At 52.4% G+C, this 26,653-nt stretch overlaps 1 protein-coding gene across 3 annotated transcripts in view; it reads right to left on the reverse strand.

Annotated features, from left to right (window-relative positions):
- ABCC8 (ATP binding cassette subfamily C member 8) overlaps positions 1-26,653 on the reverse strand; it is a 45,025-nt gene that overhangs the window by 10,482 nt on the left and 7,890 nt on the right. Inside the window, exons 3-20 of one of the 3 annotated variants that reach the window (XM_082683248.1) lie at positions 24,857-24,897; positions 23,563-23,708; positions 21,767-21,872; positions 21,475-21,591; positions 21,010-21,085; positions 20,168-20,273; positions 12,270-12,320; positions 10,477-10,512; positions 9,508-9,606; positions 8,359-8,443; positions 7,633-7,713; positions 5,847-5,984; positions 4,118-4,243; positions 3,120-3,219; positions 2,651-2,892; positions 2,390-2,556; positions 1,251-1,320; positions 603-760 (exon numbers count right to left, since the gene is read on the reverse strand). In XM_082683248.1, the coding sequence (XP_082539374.1) occupies positions 603-760; positions 1,251-1,320; positions 2,390-2,556; positions 2,651-2,892; positions 3,120-3,219; positions 4,118-4,243; positions 5,847-5,984; positions 7,633-7,713; positions 8,359-8,443; positions 9,508-9,606; positions 10,477-10,512; positions 12,270-12,320; positions 20,168-20,273; positions 21,010-21,085; positions 21,475-21,591; positions 21,767-21,872; positions 23,563-23,708; positions 24,857-24,897 (1,945 nt within the window). Of the gene's footprint in view, positions 1-602; positions 761-1,250; positions 1,321-2,140; positions 2,363-2,389; positions 2,557-2,650; positions 2,893-3,119; positions 3,220-4,117; positions 4,276-5,846; positions 5,985-7,632; positions 7,714-8,358; positions 8,444-9,507; positions 9,607-10,476; positions 10,513-12,269; positions 12,321-20,167; positions 20,274-21,009; positions 21,086-21,474; positions 21,592-21,766; positions 21,873-23,562; positions 23,709-24,856; positions 24,898-26,653 lie in introns of those variants that run through there. The other 2 variants (XM_082683249.1, XM_082683250.1) reach the window with 2 other exon arrangements.

A 26,653-nucleotide genomic window follows, 5' to 3' on the forward strand; every position in this document is an offset into this window, starting at 1 on the left:
TCTGGAGACTGTTCTTAGAAAATTTTGAGTAGGAAAGGAGCCTGTGTGAGTTGAAGGCTCTTGAGGGCAAATGTGATCACTGTGAAAGGCTCTCTCGAGTCAAGGCTCCCAGGCACGCTCTGGCCACCGTGGGCTGGGAGGTACCTCAGCCCAGCAGGTACTGTTGCCATAACACCCCTGCCATCAGGTGCCCTCAATTTCATGCATCAGCAACCAGCCTGGTCACTGGACTCCTACAACCCTCCTGAGAAGGATTTTGGCAAAAACGAATGAAAAATAAAAGGCATAAAGATGTGTATACATCCTGACCTAGCAATTCCACTCCTGACCGTACCTCCTAAGGAAATAGTTTTGATATTAATGGCAGTGTGTGTGTGTGTGCGCGCGCGCATATACACACGCACGCGCACACGCGCTCTGACAGATGGTTACATTAGGCTGGTGGAAGATGAATCTCTCTCTTTCCTTCATTTCTATGTTCCTTTCCAGGGGGAACACAACTCTACTACTGTCTGATGATTACTCTAGTAAGAGTACCCAACTGCCCATCGCAGAGCACCTCCCATCCCCACTCCCCTGAGGCTGGCAAAGGCTGCCATCACCTGGACGCCACCCGGAAGTACTTCTGGATGAAGTAGCACACCACGGCCAGGGGCAAGAGGGCCACAAGGAACACAGGCGTGACGTAGGAGATGACAGCCAGGGCTGAGACGCAGAGCAGGGTGGAGCGGCTCAGGCACTCCAGCGTGGATGGGATGTGCTGTCGGAGGGGAAGGTGAGAGAGGGAGGTGAGTTGTGGTGTTTTTCTTCAGTGTGTTACCTGCCGCCATGTTTGCTCTCTCGCAGGCACATGTCTCATCTCTCCAACTACACTGTAGGCTCCCTGAGAGCAGGGATTAGGACTTTGTTTCCTCACCATCTAGTACGATGATAAACCAAAAACACAAGCTGAATCAAAAGGAATATTTGCCACAGAAGCAGTCACCTTGGTTCAGACTATACTGGAACCTTACTGATGTGAGCCAGGGGGTACTGGATGGAAGCCAAAGCTATGGTTTCCCTCAGTCTTATCACGACAGCTTCACAGGGGCAGCCCCAGGCCCTCAGGCAGCCTTGTAATCAGATTGGAACCCACTGGGTTGGTCTCACAGGGCTCTGATCACCAGATCTGGGGAAGCCAGCCCCAGAGAAGAGACGTGTGGGGGCTGGCCTCTCTCTGAACTGGGGAAATGGGTCACAGTCTTGTGTACCTGGTCGATGGTGTTACAGTCAGCTGAAAATCTATTCAGGATGCTTCCAAGAGGCGTGGTCTCAAAAAACCTAAGAGGCAACCAGAAGAAGTTAGTCATCCGTTTATTGATTTCCTTCCTGTTTATTGAATGAGGGTAGTTATTTCTTTCATTTTAGTGTCTCTGGGGTCATTTCTGGGTCTGGCTTCCTGGGGCGGCTCCCTTTGCAAGTCTGTCAATACCTTGTCTGGCCTGTGTCCCTGAGAATTCCTACAGCTGCCCAAGGGGTGCCGCCGCTCACTAACTTCTCTGGCTCTCAAGCCCCTATATGACCATGGCCCCCTTCCTCAGCTGCTTGCTCAGCCTACCTCGCTCAGCAGCTGCGCTGGGGACATCGAGTCTTCTCCAGAGGGATGATCTGCCAGGGTGAACCGGGCCCTGGGGACAGCCTGTCATCTGGCTGACCCTGCGAGGCTACTCTGGTTGTCATCACTCTGACCATGACCCAGAACGGCCCCACCCCTAACCAGAGGATTTCAGAAGCTCTGATCTGGGACAAGTAAAGGGTGACTAAACGTTGGGGTCATGTGTGTGGGCCACAGAAAGCTCATGAGACTTAAAAGTAAAAAGTGTCGTTAGATGGTGAGGCCTGGCATCGACAAGGGGCCAAATGACCTGTTTGCCTATCGTGCTTTAAAACCAAGTCAGCCGGTCGATTGGGCAGGGACCACCTTAGAACTGTTTCCCATCAAGCGGCCTTTGGGATTTTTATCCATCCCACTTCAGGAGAGGAAAACCTGTCCCCATGCCCCCAGTGTAGGAGCCTGCAGGCTGGCTGAGGGAGGAGGGGGAGAGCTGAATCTGTGGGTGGCGATGGGCAGATGGTACCTGCCCGGGGAAGGGAAACTTACATGACGCGGAGCCTGCAGACGCTCACTCTGCTGAAGGGCTGTCGTGACAGATGAGCGTGTGTGGCTGAGTAAATGCTGGTTTTCCTTGCCTTCTGCCCCAAGGAGGGCACTTTCACACACACTGTTTCCTTGAACCCCACCCCCTCCAGCCTGTGACCGAGGTTGCATATGTCCACTTTACAGATGGGAAAACTGAGGCCCAGAGACCTGTGACTTGCCCACAGCCCAGCATGGCTCAGGAGAGGGTACCTCATGGGAGCCAGGATGATCCGGTTCAGCAGGCTGCGGTGCAAACTTTTGGCCACCTTTAGCCCCGTCCACTCTACTGTGACAGACGTGACAAGGCACAACACGATGCCCAAGCTGCAGAGCACGGTGAACACCATGGCGTAGACCGTCTGGTCAAGGGCGCACTCCTGGGCCGGGCAGAGAATGAGGCAGGGTCCTGGGGGTGTCCGTGGCTCAGCCCTCTCCCCCTGCTGGCCCCAGCCCTAGGGCAGCTGGCCGCACCTGGCTGAGCGAGCAGTTCCCAGCTACAGGGCTCAGGGTCAGGGCGCTATCGGTCCACTTGGCCAGCCAGTAATCAATGGCCACCAAGACCATGTGCTTGAGCAGCTGGGAGAAGACGAGCAGAGACAGGAGCAGGACGCCGGCGGATGACAAATACTTGGCACAGGCTCGCCACGGGATCTTGGCCCGCTGGTGCAGCACCGAAGACAGGTTGTCCTCCTCCTCGCTCTCAGCTCCCTCCTCTGCAGGCCACAAGAACCCACTCTGTGGCTTCCCATTTCGTGCCCCTCTGAGGGCAAAACTGGGGCATGTTATCCCCACTTACAGGTGGGAAAACCGAGGCACACAGAAGGGAAGGGATTTAGTGGAAGTCACGCTATCTCACCATCCCCAGAATACTGAACCTTTGTCTCCCCATGGTCCATCAAACCTTAGGCCATGATCTCACTGCTAGTCCCACTGTTTGTACCTTCCTCCTCTTCCTCATCCTGCAGGAGGCCATCCCTTGAGGACATGGCTCGGGGCAGGCCCTGAGATGGCTCTGTGGCTTTTCTCTCCATGACAGTCTCCTGAAAGACAGAGGGAACCTGGTCAACGTCCTCAGAATGTGCAGAGGGAAAAAGGGAAAGTGGAGGGCAGCCACCCCTGGCAATGACCAATGTCATGTTTCCAGGGTGCCCCCACCTGTGGGAAGGTCCAGATAGACACAGGTTTTTCTTGCCAGAATTTACTCCTCCCCATTTATCTGCTAACGATATCCCAAATATTCTTGTGGGAGACCATCTCTCCTATATTCTTTACTCCCTGTGACTCAGGTGGACTGATCATTCTCCCTGGCTCTGGGGCTGAGGACAAGACCCAGGGCTGGCCTATCTCACATTCTTCATCCCTGGACACAGTGATTTAGTCAAGGTGGGCACAGGACCAAAGTGGACAAAGGAGAGTTAGCCTGAGGATTTCTGACGTACTGTTGTGACAGAGGTACTCTCTTGCAAAGGGAGGTGTTGAGTTGGGAGAATGTAAGCCCGAGGCTGCTGACAGCTCTCTCGCTACCACGAGAATGAGGATGGTCTGAGGGGAGCAGAGCCAAGGAAGGAAAGAAACAGGTTTCTGATAACTACCTGGATCCAGCTGTCCCTGAAGCTGATCCTTTTTACTTTCATGAGCCGGAAAGTCTTTACCTCTCTCCTTTTCTGCTTTGCCAGTTTGAATTGATTCCCTGGAATTTTATAACAGAATGGTTTCTGCCTATTTCAGGATAAGGGGAAAGCATTCACCTGAGTCTGCTCTGAGTAGCTAGAACAAGTACCAGCCCTCCTCTGGTAGGAGGGAGTTCACGCTCAGCTCTCACGTCTGTCCTTTGGGGGGTTCCCTAGGGCAATGAGGGCAGGAAGGCCTTTATGTGTTCAGGTTCTAACAGAAACTTCTCCTCGGAGGGAGGCTGCCCTGCCCTTAGGACATACTCACCTTCTCCAGCTCTTGGTCCTGCCGGTTCATGAGGGTCTTCCAGTGCTCAAAGAGCTGGCACTCAGACCTCTGGAAATCCTTGAGTGTGCCCTCCCTCTGGATGGTGCCGTCCTTCATGGCAATGATCTGGAAAGGCAGAAACAGATCCAGCCCTGGGGCTGAATGGGAAGGGGGAGTGGCGGTCACACCCCCACCTCACTGGGGAGTCTGAGAGGGACCCATACTCATCCTCTCCCCCACCATGACTGGCTGCTGGCTTTCCCACTGTGGTCCTCACCGACACACTCCCAGGGTCTAGAGGATGGTGCTTCTGGGAGATAATTCTCAGTGGCTGTCCCAGGATTGCTAAGAGGGTTTGCAGAGCAAATTGGTGGCTCTTGGTCAAGCCATCTGATTCCTTGCTAGGATCCCACCAGGGGCAGCTGTTTTTACACACTCAATAGCTAATTGCATGCTGCCTCTAGCACTTCCTGACTGCACGTCTGGTAGGTTCCACCAGTGGTTGACAAAGTACCTATTGGTCTAAGGGTGTGTGGCCATACCTCTTCGAAATCATAAAACTGATTTTATTTGAAACACTCAATGTTTCCCATTCATAGACACTCGTCATTAATTTAGAGACCCTCCCCAGCTCCTATATCTCCCCCCACCACCAACCCAGCTGCTTCTGGGGTATGAGGTGCGATGCCGGGAGTCTTGCTGTCTGACATGTCAAGGAACCCATGTCAAGGAACCAGTCATGCCTTTGTCTGCCTTCTTTGGACTAAAGATTGTTCTGAACTGCCTTGCCAAGGTGATTATGGAAACTCAGTTACAGACCTTCTGCACCTGTTATAATAGTTTTAAAAAGTAGAAGGAAGATGTAGGCCCATTTAGCATGAGCTTAAAGATCAGTTTTCAGGAGCAAATTTATACAGAAGTCTTGCATGGCCCAGATTTTAAATTCACATGATTTCAATCTCAAAGTTTAAATGCTTTCCAAGTAGGGCACTTGGGTGGCTCAGTGGGTTAAGCCTCTGCCTTTGGCTCAGATCATGATCCCAGGGTCCTGGGATCGAGTCCCGCATCGGGCTCTCTGCTCGGCAGGGAGCCTACTTCCCCTTCTCTCTCTGCCTGCTGCTCTGCCTACTTGTGATCTCTCTCTGTGTCAAATAAATAAATAATCTTTAAATGTTTTCCAATTAATTGAGAAGTAACTGTTGTCTACATATTGAGGAGTACAGGAATTTGGTTAAGGTGGGGTTTCACAAAATTGCATTCTATTGATAACACTGAAGTTTCCACTACGACTTGCATTATTTGTTTCCATATTTTCCACCTGATCTTGACTTAAATGCCTCCAACCCTCAGTGGCTCAGAGGGCAGGAAGATGGCTCTCCTATCCAAATAAGCATTCCCGAGGCCAGGGGAGATGAATCATCAAACTAAGCCATAACTAGAAGGTAGGAATTGAGCGTCTGCTTCTTTCTGAGACTTCTTGGTGCCAGACTTGCATGTACCCACAGGGGCCCCAAGTGAGGAAGGGAACATCTGCAGCTCTAAGGGATACCAAATCCTTGGCCTGTATAGGACTTGCCTGAGCGACCCTGCCTGCTTGGAGCCATTCAGCAAGGATCTCTTCTGCTTTGTGACCCTCAGGAAGAGCTACAGAGACACTGACTCCTTTGAAGATGTCCCACTGCCTCTCCCACCTCGGCCCTCCATAGCTTGACCTCCTGTGGCTCCTCACCCAATCTGCATGTGGCAGGTACTGGAGCTTGTGGGTCACTAGGACCACTGTCCTTTTGTCATCCTGGAGTAGCTCAAGGATCCCGGCCTGCATCAGGTGGTCACTCAGATGCACATCCAGAGCTGAGAAGGGGTCATCCTGGGCAGAGGAGAGAAGGTGGGGGCAAGGGGAGGGGGAGGGGAAAGAGAGAGAATAAAACCCCTCAGAGTTATACCAGCTCCGGTCCAGGGACTGACACTGGTTAGCTGTATGGCCTTGGACAATGTACTTAACCTCTCTGGGTTTTAGATATCTCATCTTAAAATGTGGCTGTTGTCAGTTACTGCTCTCAAACAGATTTAATCATAGGTACTTCCTGACTCCCGAACTTTAATAGCTCCCCATTGCCTCTGAAGTCCAGTTTCCTTAACATGATGATCTAGGCCCTCTACTACCTGCTCCGTCGGTCTGGTCTCACTTATCTGTCCTGTCCAAGCTCCCTGTACTCCAGGTTTCCAGAGAACTTGCCACTCCAAGGTTTTTAACCTATGATTTTTCCTCTGCCCAAAGTGCCATTTTACCTTTTGTCTGCCTGGTGACTCATCCCTCAGTGCTCTATCCTAGCTCTTCCTGTGTCCTTTCTTGACTTCAATGCCTAGCCTTCCCTCCTCTCAATTCCAGTTGTGATAGTTATCTGTCCATTCCTGTGAGGACCCCAAAAACCGACACCCCTTATGCCCGTGCCAGGTAGAATAAGAGCTTAATACAACTTTGCTGCTGAAATAAACGGCAATATCCACTTTACTTCTAACAAAAGCTCACATAAGACCATGAATAGGTTGGTACTTTGTAAAGGGCTATGTCAGAGGGTGAAAGAGACTACAAACCTTTATATTTTGAAGTGTGTTTCATGGGGAGCATTTATGTATACTGAGGGCAGATGGGGTAAAGAATAAAACCAGGTTCAGAGACCCGATGTTCCTTCTTCTGACTCGCTACCCAAATGGCCTTCCTCTTCCCTTCTGTTTCACTGACCCCCTCTTCAAGTTCTTCCTCCAGGAAGCTCTCCCTGATTATTCTAGCCCTCACCATTGTCTCCTTAGACAAGTCTCCTCATAGACTGTGCCACAGTTTGGCTTTCAACTGGGCTGTGGCTCTCAAGTGTGGGTGAGATCTATTTCCCTAGATAGATTCTACCTCTTTGAGGCCAAGAGCTGGCTCTCTGAATTCCTCAGTGTCAACCAAAGCACCTAACACAGAACTTGGCATGAAATAGGGCAGATATAGCTAATAAGGGGATATCATGTTTGACTGTTAATGGTTATCTGGAGTGCTGTGTTGAGAAGGATTCTGAGGCCAAGTTAAATTTCCCAAAGAAACTTAATGTGGGGTTTCACAGAATTGCTTTCATTGATAATGCTGAATTTTCTATTACTATTGCTGTGATCAATTAGCAATGTCTGCTCTGGGCATGGGATGGGAAGCTGCCCATACATTCCACGTGTTCTAGTGGGGCTAACTAAGTGTCGACAGTCTGGGGCTGTCCTACAAGGAGACAGCCTGTAATTACCACACATCTCCCTTCACGGCTGCTGCAGAGTTCAGTGCAAAGTCCACAGAGGGTCATTTGCACTATCCTTGCCTCAATTTCACCATCAGCGATTAGCTGATATCTCTGACAGGAGAGGGAGTGGCTGGGTGGTGGTGGTGGTGGTGGTGGTAGTGTGTGTGTGTGTGTGTGTGAGTGTGTGTGTCCAGGCAGTGAGTCATGGAGGGCCCCGAGGAGGACACCAGCTAAGATACTCACCAAGAAGACAACGTTGGTGTGCTGGTACAGGGCTCGGGCCACACTGATTCGCTGGCGTTGACCACCAGACAGGTTGATGCCCTGTGATCGAAGGAGAGGAAAAGTCACACTCTCAAAGCCCCTCAGGAAAGACTGTCCTGGCCCTCACTTCTTGACTGTGAGCTCTTTGAGAGGGAGGCCTGGCTCTTTCCACCTCTTTGACCCCTCCTCACCATGAAGAGAGGAGGGACTTATACAAGTTTACTAAATCCATTCCGAAGTGGAGAGCGGGATTCCTACGTCTTTGGAGATTCATCATGTAGGGACCATCTGACCGGTGACAACTCAGACACAGGAAGTAGGGATCTAAATTATATAGAAGGACAGTTGTGGGAGAACCCATACGCCTGAGCTTACGGAGGAGGGGCCCCACCTGGCCAGGGTACATGAAGGAGATGATTCTGGGTCTATCGTAGTATCCTGTGGGCCTTAGAATACACGTGAGGCATGAACGAAGGTGATACCAAGTCATCTCCAGCCCACAAAAGCATGGGTTGCAAACCTGTCGAGGACGGCCAGCAGCCCAGGGCTTGTGACCATTCTGACCTCACTGCAGGCAGCTCTTCCACCTTTCCCCGCTCTTATTTTCCAGTCACCTGCTTTCCCTGAAAATCATCTCCGGACATGCTGGGGGTCAGGGGAGCTTGGCCCTGCCTTTTGCAAAACCCCATAGAGGCTGCTACTAACCCGTTCCCCAATCTGAGTCTGGTCTCCATGGGGCAGGATGTCGATGTCCGGCTGCAGGGAGCAGGCTTCGATGACCATTTTGTACCTGGAGTGGTTGGGGGGGGGGTTGGGAGGAGGGGGCAGACACAGCCAGTCAGCCTGGCCAGAGTGGGGCCTGACCACATGCACTGGGCCATTAGCTTTGGGGCAGCTGGGCTCAGGGAGAGCCATGGCCTTAATGGCCTTCTGCTTGGGTGCAAGCAAATACCACGTGAGCGTGAAAAGAGCTGAGGGCAGCACCTCACAGAGTCTTGGGGCCAGTTAAATATTTGAAGGATGAAATTGGATAGTAGCAAATATGCCATGCAAGAGATAAGAGGGGGCCCCAGGCCCCTGCGCAGTGGGAGAAGCTGCAGCCAGAGCCCACACTGGGGACACGGCCAGGGAAAATCACTGCTGGTAGGCTTTGGCAGTAATGATGATGGCTGATCAAATATTTGGCCAGCCTGCTCCTCTCCTACTTCTCTAGGCAACTCTTAGCTTGGACAGGTGCCAGCCAGGGTGCATGGAGGCATCAGAGTGTCTAGGTGACATGTAATTGGGTGTCAGGCAGCCTTGGATTTGAGACCCATTTCTCTCACTTATTGGCTGGGTGGCTCTGGGCAAGTTACCTAACCTTTCTGAGCCTGGTAAAAAGAGGGTAATTATAGTAGCTGCCTGCTGGGGCGGTTGTGAGCATTAGAGGAAACTGCGCATAGAAAGAGTGGGACACGGCCCTTGACACTCAGGAGCTCAGTGGATGGAAACCATTATTATCATGGGAGGAAAAATAGCGCATGAGCTGCAGAGCGGGTATAGGGAACGATGGGAAGCTGGGTCAGCCTTCCCCTTCGCTCCAAGGGAAGGCACTGGGGCTTCCACACAATGACCTCACACCCACAGGAGTTAGACCATCCCGATGCCCAGGCATATCTGAATCATTTCCAGGTGCGCCATATGGAACAGGCTAGAATCCAGATAAGCATCCCGGAGAGCAGGACGGCTGGGTATGGGAGATGGATGGGGGCGCAAGCAGCCAGCTGGCGCTCCGGCGCCAGGGAGGGCTGTCCGGGGCTGCCCCTGACCAGTTTCTCCCCTCCCCCAGCCTGTCCTCCTCAGAGAGGCTTTTACCGTTGTTTGTTGAAGGGACTCTCAAAGGTGATGTTCTCCTCCACAGTGGCGTTTAGCAGCCATGGTTTCTGAGAAGCATAGGCCACGGGGCCTCTCTTCCTGGAATAAAAGCAGGTGGGAGCAGGGGAGGCCTTCTCAGGGGCTTGTACTCAGAGGCAGTTGTCAGGCAGATGGCTTAGACCGGGGAGGTGGTGCACCTGGCAGGAATCTGTGTGGCCTCCAGTGGCCTGGGCTGGGCTTGGGTGCTGGGGTCTTGGCAGACTAGGGGGAATGGGCTCGCAGCCCTGCCCTGCCCTGCCCTGATGCCAACCTGTCCCACCCCGTCACCTATTTCTCCTGAGTCTTCACCCAGAACTGGGAGAAGTCCAAAGTGTGACCAAACCAAGTAATGCCTCAACCCCTAATTTCCTTCTTCCCTGAGAGGCCCTCAAACCACTTGATTTTGACACTAACAGGTAATTGTCCAAGTGGAACTTTTTACAAAAATAAGCAGAGCCAAGGAAACCACATTTAGTGTGATCAGGTTTTTGAAGACCAAAGACAAGGGGTAGGGTGGGGGGGATAAAAATGATCTGGTGTGAAGGGAGCAGCTTGAGGCCTCTGACCCATCTGGTGAAGCATGGAGCCCCCCTGGACCTCTATCCCGCAGCTGGGATGGGCCCTGCGGGGCTGCCTTCAAGAGTTCTGTGTCTCCGGGGTGCCTGGGTGCCTCAGTGGGTTAAGCCTCTGCCTTTGGCTTGGGTCACCATCCCAGGGTCCTGGGATAGAGCACTGCATCGGGTTCTCTGCTCAGCAGGGGGCCTGCTTCCTTCTCTCTCTCTCTCTGCCTGCCTCTCTGCCTACTTGTGATCTGTGTCTGTCAAATAAATAAATAAAATCTTAAAAAAAAAAAAAAGAGTTCTGTGTCTCCCTTGGAAGAACCCCTCTGAGGAAGCCTGCCTAGAGGGCGGCTGCTCCCCATCACAGTACCTGACGTCTGAGTCGGCCACTGGCTCCCGCTCTGTGCTGCACCAGGAAGAAAAGACATAACTTCAGGGCTCCCATGCATGCACCAACTTCTCCACAGACACCCAGGCTCCTTCAAACCCAGCATGAGGTGCCTTTAAAGCCCCTGGGACCAAGGATGCAGCCACCCATGTTGCCTGGAGGGGTGTGGAGTGGGGCTTGGCCGTCCTGGGGGAGCCTCTGCTGCCCGACCCTGTGTAGTCACCCCAGTATGTGTGAGGTGTGTGAGGAGGGCCCCAGCCAAGAGGGAGAGTGGGGAAAGGCACCAGGGGTGTAAGCACGTGTGTGTGTGTGTGTGTGTTTTGGGCGGGGCTGTGGGTAATCCTGTGTCAAGAGTATGAAGGCCAACATGTGGCTCCTCCAGACACTGGCCTCTGCATCGGGGCTCAAATGCACAGACTCGTCTCAGACAGACGTGGCTGCCGAAACAGCTGGGGCAGGGAGGGCTGTCTGGAAGGAGCCGGGCCAGGCCTGCAGCTTGTGTGTGGGAACGTTTGGCCCACAGAGCTCTCGCGGTGGCAGCCAGAGGGCCGAGAAGGGCTCAGGCGTGATGGGAAGCCTCGTGTGGCCCTGTCAGCAGCCAGCAGTGGAATGTGGGGGAGTCTGCGGGGAGGGGCACAGTCAGCTGCAGCATCCACGTGCCCTGGGCTGCCGGCAACCGCTCTGGTGTCGCCCTTCTATCCCGCTGTTCTCATCCCCCGGTCAGACCTGTCATGTACTGTCAGCTGGGCCTTTTGGCTCGGGAAGCATGGTCACTGTGGCTAGAGAGGCTGGGCCTGCCATCATACCCAGGCACTTGAGGACAAGGTGGGAGAAAGGGCAGAGGAACCACAGAGAAGTGAAACCAGGGTCAGAGTGAAGGCCGGGAGCTTGAGTGTATGTACAAAGTTGAGTCAACGTTCCCAGTCCTGGCTTCATGCTGCCGCCCAGGTGTCTGGGATGTTCTTGGGAGCTGTGAGGTTGGGGAGGGTTGTGAGGGTCTCGGAGCCTCATTAATGGATTTTACTTGGACTTTTTCAGGCCCATACACTAAACATAAAGCAGTAAGGCCTCATTTTCTGTCTGGCCTGGGGGATATCCACCTCCTCTCTCATAGCAATGTTTCTCAACTATTTTTTTTTTCAGAAGCACTCCCTAGGACCCTTTAGACAGAACCTTTTTTCCCCCTCTAATTTTCTTTTCCCTGCCATTTGTTTTCCAACTCAATGGTTTTTAGTTGGGTCACAAGGTCGTGCAAACGTCACCGCTAATTCCACAGCATTTTTATCACCTCCCCCAAATAAATCTGTACCCATTAGCAGTTACTCCCTTTCTCCCTTCCCACCAGCCCATGGCAAGCAGGTAGCTGCTGACTATCCACCATGACATTTTAATTAATTAGTTAATTAAAAATTTTTATTTTTAACTAGGCTCCACACCCACCATGGGGCTTGAACTCATGACCTGAGATCTAGAGTCTCATGCTCTGCCGAATGAGCCAGCCATTGCATTCACCATGACATTTTTAAGCCGCAGATATATTGTATATGTGTTTCTATATTATATGGCCTTTGAAGGCCACCGACTGGTGTGTCTAAGTTGTTTTTTTCTCTCCAAGAAGCAGACTTTGCCCTTGTTGTGAAAGTATGCCTTATTGTGAGGTCTGGGGCCTCTGACATGATGTGGGCTGCAGACCCTGCGGTCTAGACTTAGTACCCCACCCCCACAAGCCCTCCCAGTCCCCCAGCTTCTTCCCTTTGTTGGGACCCACTTCTAACCCAGTTTTGAGGCTGTACCTGGGGTCCTCTCCCGTCTCATCAGGAAGGCTGCTGGGGCACAAAAGGGAAAAACCAACACCAAGTTACTCTCACTCCACTGCATTTCTCTCCATCACAAAGGTCTTTGGAGAGCAGCCTATCCCCACCACCCCTGCCCCTCCCACCCCTCCCCAGTGTCTCCAGGTGGCTTCCTCTTCTCAATCTCTGTCCCTCCCACAGCACCTAGATGAGCACCCTCCAAATAGCAAGGGCTAAATCCGTGCTCCTGGCCCGGGCTCAGAGCACAGCAAGGCAGGCTGGGCATCACGATGGTTTTCCAGTTGGGAAAACAAAAGCTCAGAGAGGCAAAGGGACTTTGTCAAGCTCAGAATCAATTTATGTGGTGCTTTCAAGCTGTAGATTGGGACCCAGTAATTGGGTGTGAAGGAAGTGAACTGGAGCTGCTCTAAAGAAAAATGTGCATAGCATGTGGTTAAGATGTGTATTTTTTGGTGACAATTTTTTCTCCTATCTATCAATGCATGAATGTAATAGACTGTGATGTAAAATGAGTTTCACACTGTGGATTATAGTAAAAAAAAATGTGAAAAGTCTGAGTGAGGTGACCTGAATTTTGATGCTGACTTTGCCAGTGTTCTCTCTCCTCCCCCAGACCACCTCTCAACCTTTCAGAAGTAGCCCTCTGTCAAGAAAATAGGTGTTTCTGACATGCATATTTGGGGAAAGACAATTGGCTCTGTTTTCATACAGATCTTACTTTAATCACATTAAAACCAGCTAACATTTATATTGAGATTTTAGAAGCACTGTGATAAACTCTGTAATAGTATCATCTTTTGTAAGCTTTAAATAATCACATGAAGGGCGCCTGGGTGGCTCAGTTGGTTGGACGACTGCCTTCGGCTCAGGTCATGATCCTGGAGTCCCGGGATCAAGTCCCACATCGGGCTCCCAGCTCCATGGGGAGTCTGCTTCTCCCTCTGTCCTTCTCCTTGCTCATGTTCTCTCTCACTGTCTCTCTCTCAAATAAATAAATAAAATCTTTAAAAAAAAAATAATCACATGAAGGAGGTTGACTTTGACTGTCTCCACTTCACAGACAAAGAAAGTGAGGGTCAGAGAGGTTAAGTAACTTGCCCAAAGCCACACAGCCAGCAAGTAGCAAAGGAAATAGATCTATGTGTCTGACTCTAAAGCTTCATGCTCTTAATGACCATGCTACATTACTTCACTGTGATTGGTCAGGAACACTGGGATGGACAAAACCAGGGACAGAAAGGAGACTGATGAATTCCTTTCTGTCCCTTGCTGAGGAGCAGAGCTGAGAGGAGATCTTGATGAATGCGTAGTCTCACGTCCCCTCAAGATTCTGTTCTCCGATCTTGGGGTCTCCTTTCATTCTCTCAACCCCAGCCAACCTTGCATTCTCCAACCACCAGATTGCTTTAATTTCTGGGCAGCCGATAACATGAGACAGATGAAAAACCAAAGCTTACAAATCCCAACTATGGCACGGCCCAGATGAGCTTGTCTCTGGAAACTTCCTGTCTTGCCTGCTTTCAGAGTTGCAAAGAGCTGCTTCCAGAGCTGTCTTTTACCTAGAGGAAAGCACATCTGCGGCCACCCTGAGGACTCCAGCACACAGTGAGCGCTCTGGGCCCTAACTCAGCTCGCATCATTGTCTGGACTGCTCAATTAGCCTTCGTAAAGGACTACCTAACTCTCTAATCAGCTCCTGCATGAGTCTTTCATCCCCAGTGGGATTTTAAGGCAGGAAGAGCATCTTTTCCAGCCACCACCTTGCTTAACGCAGGAGTGACCCGTAGCATAGGGAGGTTATTAACTGACATCTTTGTCATTTGGGAAGAAGGGAGGGAGGGAGACTAGCACTCAGTGAGGGCTGTCCTCATACCAGACACAGTGTGAAGCTGTCATCCACAGGACAACACTATAAAGAGGTGTGAGTATCCCCATTTTATAGATAGAGAAACTGAGGCTTAGAATTTGCATGACATGCCCGATGTTACAGTTAGGATGAAGGGAAGCTGGGGTATGAATCCAGGTACATCTTCGCCTATTTCCAGTGTAGTCCCAGCCTCCCTAGAATAAGCCTCCCCAAGCCTTTGTGAGTAGATATTTCCATCTGAGAAGTAAAAGATGGTACAGGGGGCACATCCTTTCTCTCATGGGGTCTTAAATGTGTTGGGACCATTCCCCCCAGTTCTCCAACCCTATCGCCTTCCCTTCAACCAGCTAGGAGCTGTGTGCACACCAAGTGGCATTGAGGTCCAGAGCCCGCCCTTACAGGGCTTGCTATCTGGTAGAGAAAAGTCAGAAAGTTATGAGGGCCAAAACCAAGTAGGGTAAGAAAGTATCCTAGAAATTTCGGGGGAAAGGACCCACAAACACCTTGCAAATGCATAGAGAGAAGACTGGAAATGGGTGGTTTTTACCTTCTTTATACTTGTGTAAGTTTTCTAATTTAATGACATTTTTCTAGAATCGGAGAATGATGTAAATGTAAAAAATAGTTTGGGGGAGAAGAAATCAGAGAGAGTATGGAAAGACTCCAAGAAGTCAGAGCTGAGATGAACTCTGAAAGTGGGGGAGGACCAAGGGCAGACAGGGAGGGAATTCTAGGTTGGAGGAAGAGGCAGCACAGGATGGCAGGCAGCACAGAGAACTGCAAAAAATATGGGATCTGAAGCGCATCTCTGAGGAGTTTCTTGACTCGCTAGTGTGATAGTGTGAAATCTTCGGCAAGTCCCTTCCCTTAGGGGAGCCTCTCTTTCCTTCTGTATAAAATTGGGATAATGGCACGAACCTCAGCGACACTGGGAGAATATGTTATAAACACAGCCCCGAGCTGGTCGGAGGCAAGGTGTGGCGTTGCAGAACTGGGGGATCACCTTTCGGCTCCATGCTTGGTCCCAAAGATGCACACGGAGGGAGAATCAAATGGGCCTGCCACTTGTTTAAGATCCCAGCAATCAATAAACAGGGAAGAGGCAGAACAGGTTAGAGAGGAAGTTAGAGCCTTTGGGTCCCCAGGGTCCCTTCATCCTGCTCCCAACAGGTCTGTAGCTACCTTGAAATGTTACTTTTTACCAACAGAGCACTTTCCAATTAATGTCATTGGGTCCTAACACCAAGTCTCCGAGAGAGGAAAGCATTTTTCTCATTGTCCCAATGAGGACACCAAAACTCAGAAAGGTGAAATAACCTATAACCTACCCAAGGTCACACAGCAAGTGAGGGGCAGACTCAGGACTACGGCCCAAAACCACTGGGTTCCAAGCCTGGTTCATCACCTCCATGCAGGGCCCCCTGTTTTGTCTGCTTACTACCTCACCACATCTGCCGCCTCCAGGAAACCTGGGGTCACCTGGGCCCTTTACCCTTTACTCCCCACAGCCTCCAGGAACTGCAAGGGCAGATCGGACCATAGTCACAAAAGGAGGCTGTTTCTCACCTCCTGGGGGCATCAAGGGTCTTGGGATGCAGCCTTCCCACCAACCCCCCACAAGGCAACAGCATTCTGAGGGCAGCCCAGGGCAAAAAGGCCGCCTGAGTGGGCACAGACAGAATAACAAATGGTTCCTATGTGGACGCCACAGCAGGCGGTGGAAGCAGGGGCATCAGGGAGCTCCAGAGAGGCTGATTTACAGTTCCTCCTCAGGAAATGGAACGTTCCCCCCCAGTGCTTTCTTCAGGGCTCTACTTCCTGCTGGCTCCCTGGGGATGTTTAAAATCATTCTGCTGTGGTCATGAATGGCCCTATTTCTCATTTCTAGGGAAAGAATTTCACAGGAGTATATCTGCTAATATTAACTTTTCATCAAAGCTTTTTCTTCTTAGGTATTAAGGAGATCGTTCACAGATTCCCAGGTTGATACTGAGCTAAAGCAGAGTGCTGCATGCTGGAGGGCACCTGCTAGTAAAGGGCATGTTGGGGAGGCATGTGGTCCTCCATGAGACCTGGAGCCGGTGGCCCATGTGCTGGCTCTACCCAGGGACTCTGCCCTCACCGGATGGACCCTCCGTGCCCACCCTGGGGCTCCGTCTGCATGCCTCTGTCCACCCAGGACCCATGAGCTCCCTGGGGTAGGTCTTCTCCTTTGCAGTCTGCACAGAGAAGTTCACAAAATATACCTGTGCTGAGGACTTGGGGGACAGCCCTTCAGTCCTGTCCTCAAGGGGCTCTGTGTCATGAAGAGACACATTAGCAGGTAATCACACCACAGTGTGAGGCACACACAGACAGGATTCCTACTTTCCAAATGTTGGTGGGGAATTGCGTGGTGGAGCTCTGAGTTAGGAGAACAGCATAGACAAAGGCATGCTGGAGGAGAGAGAGGTCAAGACACATTTATGATGGCGGCCTCTGGAAGGTCATATATTGTTCCTGGTTTGTTCACTTAGCAAAGGAATTCATTTAGCAAAGGCTCTCGGATACAGAGACAAATAAGATATGGTTCCTTGCCCAGGGAGCTGACTACCATCTCTCCTGAGAGAGAGGCCGGAATGCATTCAAGAGCCACTGGGGAATTCTGTACCTGCCATAGAAGTCCATTGTCTAAGAATAATATTTATGATAATATTTATAGGGCACTTGCTACACGCTAGGTTAAGCCTCACATCAGCCCCATGGGAATAAGAGAAGACAGGGCCAGAAAGGTCCCAGAATTTCCCAAAGCGCAGAGCTCAGACCTGAACGCAGGCAGTCTGCCTCCAGAGTTTTTGCTCCTGTCTGCTCTGCGACACTTGTCATTTGTTCTTTGCAAGAATACATGAACGGCCATAGAAACCAACCCATCTCTCCAGAGTATTTGCTGTTCTGAGCCTCCTAATCCCCCAGCTCCCCGCCCTCTGCCCGCTGGAGCTCTTCCTGGCTGCCTGGTCACCAGGCCTTGGTGGCGGTGTGGACGAAAACATCGGGGCAGCCTGCCATGGCCCGGGCCTCTGGCTGCAGACAGGCAGGCCTGCAGGAGAGGCTGCCAGGTTAAATGCTATTTTGCTCTTGGCTTGCTTTCCAAGTGCAGCCTCCCCCGAGGACCTGGGCCCAGTGTCTGAGGTGCGGAGCTTGCCTGCAAGGGGCCCTGGACACACAGTCCCCATGCTTCACTCACTCAATGTCCACGACAGGTGGGCTGCACAGAGCTTGTGCATATCCCGGATTTTGAGAGGCAAACAGCAGATGAAGGCAACTGAGTCGTGTCTGTCCAGACTCCTTCACCCAGCTGCTGTACATTGTAATGGGTTCCTAACTGGTCTCCCTTTCTGCAGCTCCTCCCTCGCCCCCCCCACCCCCTCGCCCCACTATGCTAACTTCATCACCAGTATGATTCCTTTACAGCCTTCAGGCTAGATCTTACTTCCCCAGGCTTAGTATATTGGGGCATCTGAGCCAAGCCTAATCCCCTTCCTGCTGTCCGCCACTGCGTCCCACACCTCCAAGGCTCCAGGTTCCAGAATCATGTTCTTCCCTATCAGTGCACCTTTGCCATCCTGATACCCCTGCCTGGAACACCTTCCTCTCTACCCTTCTTTGCCTCTTTCATCAGATGAAACCCGCTCCTTCTTCAAGGCTCCAACACCTTCTCTCCTTACAGAGGTCATCGTTGTTCCTCTGTGCTCAATTAGGGCCCCGATCTCCTTTCCATTCCCATAAAAGCAGGGGCTATGTCTTAACCATCTTTGCCTTTTTGTTGCTGTGCCAAGGGTCTGGCACACAGTAGATGCTCCATAAACAGGGGGGTGAGTGAATGCATCAGTGTAGAGACAGGAGTCTGAGTTGCATGGCAAACCAAGTCTTGCAACTTCCTAGGGTGGGCTGCAGGCTCCCTGGAAGTGGCTCGCTTTGCTTGGGAGGGACGCTGCACCGTGGAGGAGGGCAAAATGGATCCTGGGGAAGTGAGAACATTTCAGTCCCACCCACTCTCCCAGACTCAAACCTAGCCAGGGGCTCGGGCCCCGCTGCCTGCTGAGAGCAAGGGTCCTGAGGACAGAGCTGTGAGCACCTGAGCAGTGGCTCTGAGGACAAGGTAGGGGGGTATCCTGGCCACAGCGGGCGGCTGGCCTTGGGACTGTCTGCCTAACGGTTTCTTCACACTGCCCTTGAGCTCCTGCTCTCTCAGCACTCAGTAGAAAGCCCATGTGCTTGAGCACCTAGGACAAATCCCACGTCTGCCATTTAAGAGCTGGGTGGCCTTGGGTCGCTTGCTTTGCCTCAGTTTCCTTATCTGTGAAGTGGGGTTAATGATGTCTACCTCACAGAGTTTGGTGCAGGCAGACTGACTGAGACAATGAAGTAAATGAAGGACCTTGTCCCGTGCCTGGCACAGAAAGGCTGCTCAATGTTGGCTGCCTTAGAGAGGTCCCTTGTATCTCCTGGGCTGGGGCAGAGGCTTCCAGAGACAGAGGTGGCAGTAGTCAGACCCTGAGGGCTGGCAACGCTTGGAGAAGAGGGGGGGGGCAGGGCTGAACCCCAGCCAAGCATGCCTGCTGCTTCTGCAGAGGACAGAGAGGGCTGAAGATGCTGTGAGGACAACCGGGGTTGGAGGCTGGGAGAAGAGATGAAGAAACAGGGGCCAAGGGATCAGGCCCGGGGTGGTGGTGGGGGTGGGGGTTGACTCATGCTGAGTGGGTCACAATCCCAAGAATCCAGGGATAGCCCCAATCTCCGAGATCCTTAATCTCGCCTTCCCTTCGCAGACACACAACTTCAACCAACAGGGAAAGGCTCTTTCATTCAGAGTCTGGAGGGACAGTTGGTACAAAGGGTCTCCCCAGTCAGGCCGTGTTGAGAAATCCCCCAAATAAGATGGGGAGTGGAGGCAGAGACCTTTCTGCCCCTGATGGAATTCAGACTCCAGACACTGAAGTCACAGGAAACTCAAAGGGTTTGCCCGCCAGCCCACAGCCCCACGGAGGAGGGAAATTTGCCCTCTGTTGGATGCACCATTCAGAAACATTTTAGAAAAGCAGGGAATGGAGGTGCCTACAGGTCCTCAGACACTGGACCCAAGGTCTTTCTCTGTGCTTCGTTCTGTACTCAGGCTTCTGAAAAACCTGACCTCTTGAATGATAATCTCCGCCTAGAAATAATTGTAGGGAAAGCTTGTCCTCTGCTCGACTGGTTGCAAACTTTATTCCTGAATGCGCACAACGAACCTGTCAGGTACCCCTGCCTTGGGCTGCGGGTGTGGGGGCAAGGGGGCCCCCGAGCTAGGCCCTACCCAGGCTGCTGTACACCTTTCCCACCCTCTTCATTTCTCTGCCCTTCTTTGCTTTTTAAAAACCTTCAATGTTATATGTATCTTTTATCAACTAGCTTCAAGTGGTTTTTTTTGGAAGAACGTGGGTATAAATAATAGATTCGCGATTGACTCAACCTGAGGTTCTGGCTCTTTCATTAAGATAGGGATCTTTGTGCGGAAACCCACGTCTTGTCTGAGTTATCTTTGGCTCCCCAAAACACCCACGGGGCAGTTGGCGTTGGTTTTGCGGATAACCAAGCTGGAAACCAGTGTTTGTGCCGCAGTTCCCCACACGGGGAGGCAGTGCAAGTTCCAGCTCAGGCACTTATTAGTTGAGTGAATTCGGACAAAGAGTTTAACCCTCATGGATAAAACAAGAACTGCTGACAGTCCTTACCTTGCTGGTTGTCATAAGGATTAAGTGAAATAATGCATGCAGAGGACTTAGCAAAGCACTAGGCACACAGTAAGGGTTTAGTAAGTACTAATGATGATGATGAGAACAACAACGAACAGCACTGGTCAAGTACCCGATAAGAGCATGATGTGCCTTCCCCCGAGGACAGTTGAAAGAAAGGCTGCCCTCCTGCCCATGGTCTGCTCTCCCCACTAACTGAGCCCAGAGGATGCATTTAGTACCTGTTCCAGAAGACAGCCCCTGAGATCTTCTGCATCTCCCCTAGGGTGGCGAGGAGGAGCGAGGACTTGCCGCAGCCCACCTGCCCCACGATCATGGTCAGTTGGCCTGCAGGGAGGGCGGGCAGCCGATGGGACTGGAGCAGGAGGGAGTCTGAACAATTACCACCCAGACAGACAGGCAGATAGACCCAATCCTGGGACCCCCGTTTGCTCTCCTCCTACCTAGGATCCCCCTTTGAGCCTTTCTTTCTGGAGACCTTCCCAGGTCCTTTCTCTACCAGTGATCCAGTGATCCCCTGCTCCTTCCTAAGCACCTGCTTCTTCTTTCTAGTGCTCCCCAGGGCGAGCCCATCTCCTCCTGGTCCCAACAGAGGCCACTCTGGTTCCCATCTCCATCCCACTTCCATGCTTTGCTCATGCTACAGCCTCTGCCAGGATGCCCACCAAGCCTCATGACCCACCAGGGATGCCAGGGATCCTGCTCATTCCCAGAAACCCCAGCCCTTCCAAAGCGCCTTCCCTGGCTCCTCGGGACCACTCTTCTTTTTGTGAAACACTCGCATGTCTGCCGCAGATGGTTGGACATCAAGGCCCTGCTGTCTAGTCCTGTCCTTGCTGCTGCACTCCCACCAGCACGTGGACTTCGGGAAGACTTGGCCCACTGCTCTCTAGTGTTCATACCCCAGAGTACCCACCAAGAGTGAGCACTGAGCAGGTATTCAATACATGCCGGCTTTTCTTTTTCTCCCCACTTCATTCAGTAGACCTGGGGAGGTGACCCTTCCACTATGCCTCTGAGGGGACACTCTCAGACCATGCTGGAGACGTAAGCTGGGCCATACCTCGGGGGATGCGGATGGTGATGTTGGACAGTGTGGGGATTCCATCAGGGGTCCACGTGAAGAAGCCTCCGATGATCTTTATTGGTGGTAGCCCACCGCCAGAAAGAAAACAGAAGGGCAGCTGGGCTCTCAGTGTGAATGGTCTCCTGTCTCCCCCCACTCCCAACAAAAGCCAAAAAACACTGATTTCAGGCCCTGGATCACTTCTAGGGCAGGGGAGAGAGAGAAAATGGCCTTCTCATGCTGACCCCTGCCCGAGGCACCCTCTCCAAGAGGAGAGTTACGTGTTCCCCCATTCAACAGAGAAGGAAGAGTTGTCCCTGGTTTTAAGAACTCTGTGAACCCTCCTAGCAGGCAGGGTGACCTCCAGGGCAGAGGACTCAGCACATAGGTCTCTGATGCTGAGTTCCCTCCTGGAGACGGTGCTGGGGGGCCAGGCATGAGGGTGCAGGGCCCAGGACTCACCTGGACACACCAGTTATCAGCATCACCATCTGCACTGGGGGTCAGCCTCTGCAGTGGGGCCGTGAAGTTCTGACAGTCCTCCCGGGTCGGATGCTTGCGGTTCACAACCTTAAGGGGCTGGGAATGGTCAGGAGGAGGTAAGGACCCATACGTCTGGGAATTGTGCAGGGAAGGGAGTCCCCGCTCCAATGAGGAAAGGCAGAAATAGGACATGGCAGGGCACAAGGTACAGGCACGAGAGAAAAACATTGAGAGTGACTGGGGCAGGGGGTAGGGGAAGCCAGGCACTCACCACTGCCTGGTACTTGCTGGCTTGGCCCTGGGGCGCAGGCTCGCGGGGAGCACACTGCTCCTCACGGATCTCTGCACTGGACAGGAACTCGCTCAGCTTTTGCACACTGCAGAGGAAGCACATAGACACCCCTCACCCTTGCCAGGGGCAGTGGGGAGGGGGGAGGGAGGAGGGCATGGCCTGAGAGAGGAGCTCTGAGAAAGTTCCAGGTCCTACGGCCCTGTCCCAGCAAAACCCATACTGGAGGGGGCCAGACCAGCAGGCATCTGTGGTGGGCAGTTGGTGTTACCTGGATTTGTTAGTGTTGACCAGTATGTGGGACTGGGTTAGGGTCTGGGTTGGGGTGAGCTTGGTTAGTTTCAACGTTAGTTAAATGTTCAAGCTGGTTCATTGGTGTTGGGCTTTATCAGTTACTGTTGGAATTAAGGTTGGTCATTGTTAGGGTTGGTTAGGATTGGGATTGGTTATTAACAACAGCCACTGTTTACTGAGCCCCCGCTGTATGCCAGATACTGCGTTAAATGTTTAATATGCATATAATTAAATCCCGCTGGGGAAGGTGTCATTATGCCCAACTCAAGGAGGAGAAGGCCTCAGCCTGCGGTCAGCGAGATTAGGACTGTCTGCCTATGGAAATGCTTCTGGGTCAGCACAAGGGATTTCTGACATGGGCAGCGTCCTTGAAACCATGGTTTCTATACAGAATCACAGAGCTGGGCTGGGCTGGAGAGGAGGGGTGGTCATTAGACAGCACAATGCCAAGGCCAATTAGCCTGGAAATGGGAGCTAATCTTTGGCCTTCCCTAGTTATGTACTCCTTTGACCATAGTTCTGCTGAGTTATGCCCCCTTCTATCCTTGAACCCTGGCCAGAGCTTCCTCGTATGAGTTGCTTCTTCCATCAGCGACTTGGTTCCAACAGCCATCTCTCTGCCAGCTTGCATAGGACCTGCTAGGGTCTCATGCATCAGGGGAGGTCACTTTCCTCAAGGCTGAAGGGGCTCAGGTACAGAGCACGTTTGTTACTGTCTGGTCCCACCGGCAATGGGTGATGGCATAGCCGGCTCTCCCCAGAGGCACGCCAAGCCCTGGCCTTCCAGGAGCTACTTCCGAGGTTCTGGGAGTTCTTCACACTCCAGGTATGAAACTCCCCAGCCAAAACCTCAGCCCCTCACCCCTCAGGCTTTCATCCCCAAGAGGGTGATGCCGCTGGGAGAGCAGCCACGGGGCTCTAGAGCCCAGCAGTAGGCGCCTCCCGGAGCTGCAGGCTAACGAGGGACGGGACATGCAGGCACTTAGGGGAAAGCTGCTTTACTGACCAGGGTCGGGAAGGCTCTGGGACCCGTGGAAAGAGGAGGGGATGTTCAGCCTGAGGAAGACAAAGATTCAGTGGATACCATGCAGGGAGGCACAGTGCTCATTCTGGGGGGTTCTGGAGGGTGGACCCACCTACTGATAGGTAGAATTTATGAGAAGATTCAAGTTTGCCTCAACTTTGCATTTTTTCTCTTCTTCTTCTTCTTTTTTTTTTAATGGAGTTATCTTGCCAGTGCCATTGAGTTCCCTCTCCTTGGAAGTATATAAACCAGCTACCTGAATCCTTCTCAGGAATGGTGTGGAGGGAAGCCACACAGGGCTAAGTCCCTCTGGCCAACTATGACCGCCTTCTGTAAGGCCCAGGTCAATGGGGAAACATGTCTTGGACCAAATAGCTGTAGTTGTCATGGTCACAGGGGCAAGCCCTGGGGCCACCTCATGAGCTGCCTGTCCAGTGTCCTTGCTGGACCCTCCTCTCACCTGACGAGAGCTTTGACTGTGGACCGGACCACGCTGGACAACAGGAAGAGTGGGGTGACCAGGATGTGGAACAGCGAGAGGGAGGCAAAGGCGACTGAGGGTGAGAAGTCGGCCCCTTTGAAGAAGCTGACATGGCCCACAAAGGTCTGTGGACAGAGGCACAAGTGAGATGCATGACTCAGAGCCGGGCCTCTCCCACACAGGCAACGCTCAGCCCTTGGGCTGGAACAGGGGGCCCAAGGAGAAATTTCAGTTCGAGACCCCTTCATCATCTTCAGTCAGCTCCCGGAAACGACTCCAGCAAGTTTAGGACTTTAAGCTGGGGGGGTCAAAGCTACTGCCCCCTGTCCTGCCCCATCATTGTCTGGATGACCGGAGAGGAGCCCTAGGGTTAGGTCAGCTCTGCCCCCTCGGACGGCAGTCCTCAGTCAGGGAAAATGTCCTCACGATCATTCCCAAACCACCTCCTCTCTGTGCCCGCCCCTGGCTACCTGGCTGGCTCAGCAGCCTCCGTTACCCAGAGTTCCCCAAGGAGCCAGGCCAGGACCAGCCCAATAAATCATGTCAAAAGTGAATTCCCAAGTGTCCCTGACAGGCTGTGAACTCGCCACAGCTCAGGGACACCGGCCCCAGGGGGAAACAAATGCATCTTTTTAAAGAACTCTGGCCGTCACAGAAGCCGGATGGGAGCCCTGGGCGGTGGGGGCCTGGGCCTTTCTGGAGGGGCACTCTTCGGGCCCCCACTGCTGGGCTCCCACACAGCTTGGGATCAAATCACTCCACTGTAATATTAATGACACGGAGAATGGTTCACGCCATGTTCTTAAATTTCAAAAAGCAGGTTACAAAACTGCATGTATGGCACAATCCTATTTTTGTAAAAATGTCATATTATGTGCCTTAAAAAGAGACTGGAAAGAAACACATTAAAGATGTTGCCAGTGGGATTATGGGTGATTTAAATTCTTTTCATCCTTTCCTTTCTGAATTTCCCAGCTTTTCTGCAATAAACATGTCTTACTTTTATAATTTAAGAGCTTGAAAGCTCTTTTTAAAAGGCAGTGAGATTTCTTAAAACCTAAGTAAGCCATTGGTCGTCTGGGCCCGGAGGGCCTGGAGTCGGGGACAGATCTGCTCCATATACAGACGTTCAACCTCTTGCCCTATTTTCAGTCCCCCTGCTGAGAGCATCATCCAAAGTCCTTGCGCAGAAAGGCCAAACCCTGGGCGGCCTCTCACTACAGACACGCTCCGCCACCCACCCCAGCCGGAGACAGAGCTGGGATCCACTTACGATGAGGACAGCTGCGATGGGGATGGCCGTGTTCATGAAAACTGTGGAGGAAGCACAAGGGAAGATTAGTGGGAGGGATGAGATCACTACAAATGAAGCTGCCCAGGGTGGCCTGGAGGGAGGCAGTGCTGGCGCAGGGGGTCCTTTCTCCAGCCGGTCGGGCGGGGCCGGGCAGGGGAGGGGCAGAACGCTAGCCGTGGGGCCCCTCTGGCCCCTTACCCTGCTTCCCTCCGACTCCTGTCCCCTGTGTCTGAGACCCCGCCTCCAGACAAAAGTGCAAATGCTTCTATCCTGTTCCCCGGTGGCCAGTGTGAAGGATGCCCTGTGCGCAGTGGTGAGAGAGGGGACTGGAGAGCTGACCGTTTTTGGGCTTCTGTGAGGTCAGCAGCACATGTTTCTGGGGTTGCCAAGTTGTTACCCCTTCCTCTGCTTTGGGCCCCTGTATCCCTCCAAGCCAGGTTCTCTCTGAGGCTTAAAGGATTCCTAACTTCTCAAAGCTCTTGGGAAGGATTTCAACCTCCCCCACACTGAGGTATGAGTAACTGAGGACAGCTTAAAAGGGGTCTCTCTTGGCTCTAAGGCTTAGCGGCCAGGCCCAGGTGGGGGGCAGCTGGTTTGCTGCAACAGGGGTCTCCTCCTTATTCTGTTTCAAGTGTGGCCCTTGGACCCTTCATAGGGAGCCCAGAGAGCAAAGAGAGCTGGACTTAAGTCATAGAAGGGTGGAGTCCCTGACCTCGGGCAGGTCATTGACCTTTCCTTTGATTTAGTTTCTTCACCTGATTTTTGTTAACTTGTACATCCTTGTTCACACACTCTGGCTTCCTCCAAGGTAAGAGGGGATAATGCAGGGTATAGGCTCTGCGAGTCGGGGTGCTGCCTAAACATCACACCTCAGTTTAGCTCTGCCTCACGTGGTGTGCTCCTCTGGCCCAAGGTGTGAGAGGCTGGAGAGAGCCCTGACCCCAGGCCTAAACTTCCAGAAAGCAGCTGCCCTGGAGGAAGAGATGCCTATTCTACCTGCCATCTTCCCATCTCCTTTCCTTGCTTCCAGGAGCCTCTTCCAGACCAGCCTAGAAACGAGTCTGTTTGTATAATTAGCCAAATTAACGCAGAAGAAGCCAGGAGCCAGGGGATCAGCCTGGGCACATGGCCCCTGTGTAATGAATGGTGAAGTCTCCGGGGACACTCACGAGTTACAGATGGCCAGCACCATTCCGAGAAGCCGACCGTCTACTTCTTCCAAGAATCCCATACCAGCTAATCCACACACAGTGTATTCTGGAGATGTGGGAGCCCAAGTGAGGGCAGGAACATGGCCTCTGCCCATGGTGGGGGGTCCTTGTCTGAGGAAGGGGACAGAACTCTGCTCTCAGGAAGCCCCCGTTATGATGGGGAGACAGGGAGCATGCCTCTAGGGGGCTCCCCAGCAGACAGGTAACACATTGGGCCCACATTTGGGGGACTTCCTAATCTGATGAGGGAAGCAGTCCCAGCTATCAGAGAGTTCCCAGTCTCTGGGAGGAGGAGATCCAGCCGGTTCCCTTGGGAGGTACTGCTAATCTCTCTGAGCACCAGGCTTTTTATCGACACTGGTATCATACCTGACCTTTAACTGCTCTCCCTGAAGGAGGCGCTATGGTCTCAGTACGATAGCCCTCCCTCAGGGTCTCTGGCAGGAGGCAGTACGAACATTATCAGTTTTCCTACAGCACAAGGGACCCAGATTGAGGACACAGGACATAGCAGAGCCATCGCAGGCTAGAGAGAGGGAGGGACAGGAGGACCCCAGCAGGCCTG

This window comes from Mustela nivalis, assembly GCF_964662115.1.
Source record: "Mustela nivalis genome assembly, chromosome: 9".
NCBI lineage: Eukaryota > Metazoa > Chordata > Mammalia > Carnivora > Mustelidae > Mustela > Mustela nivalis.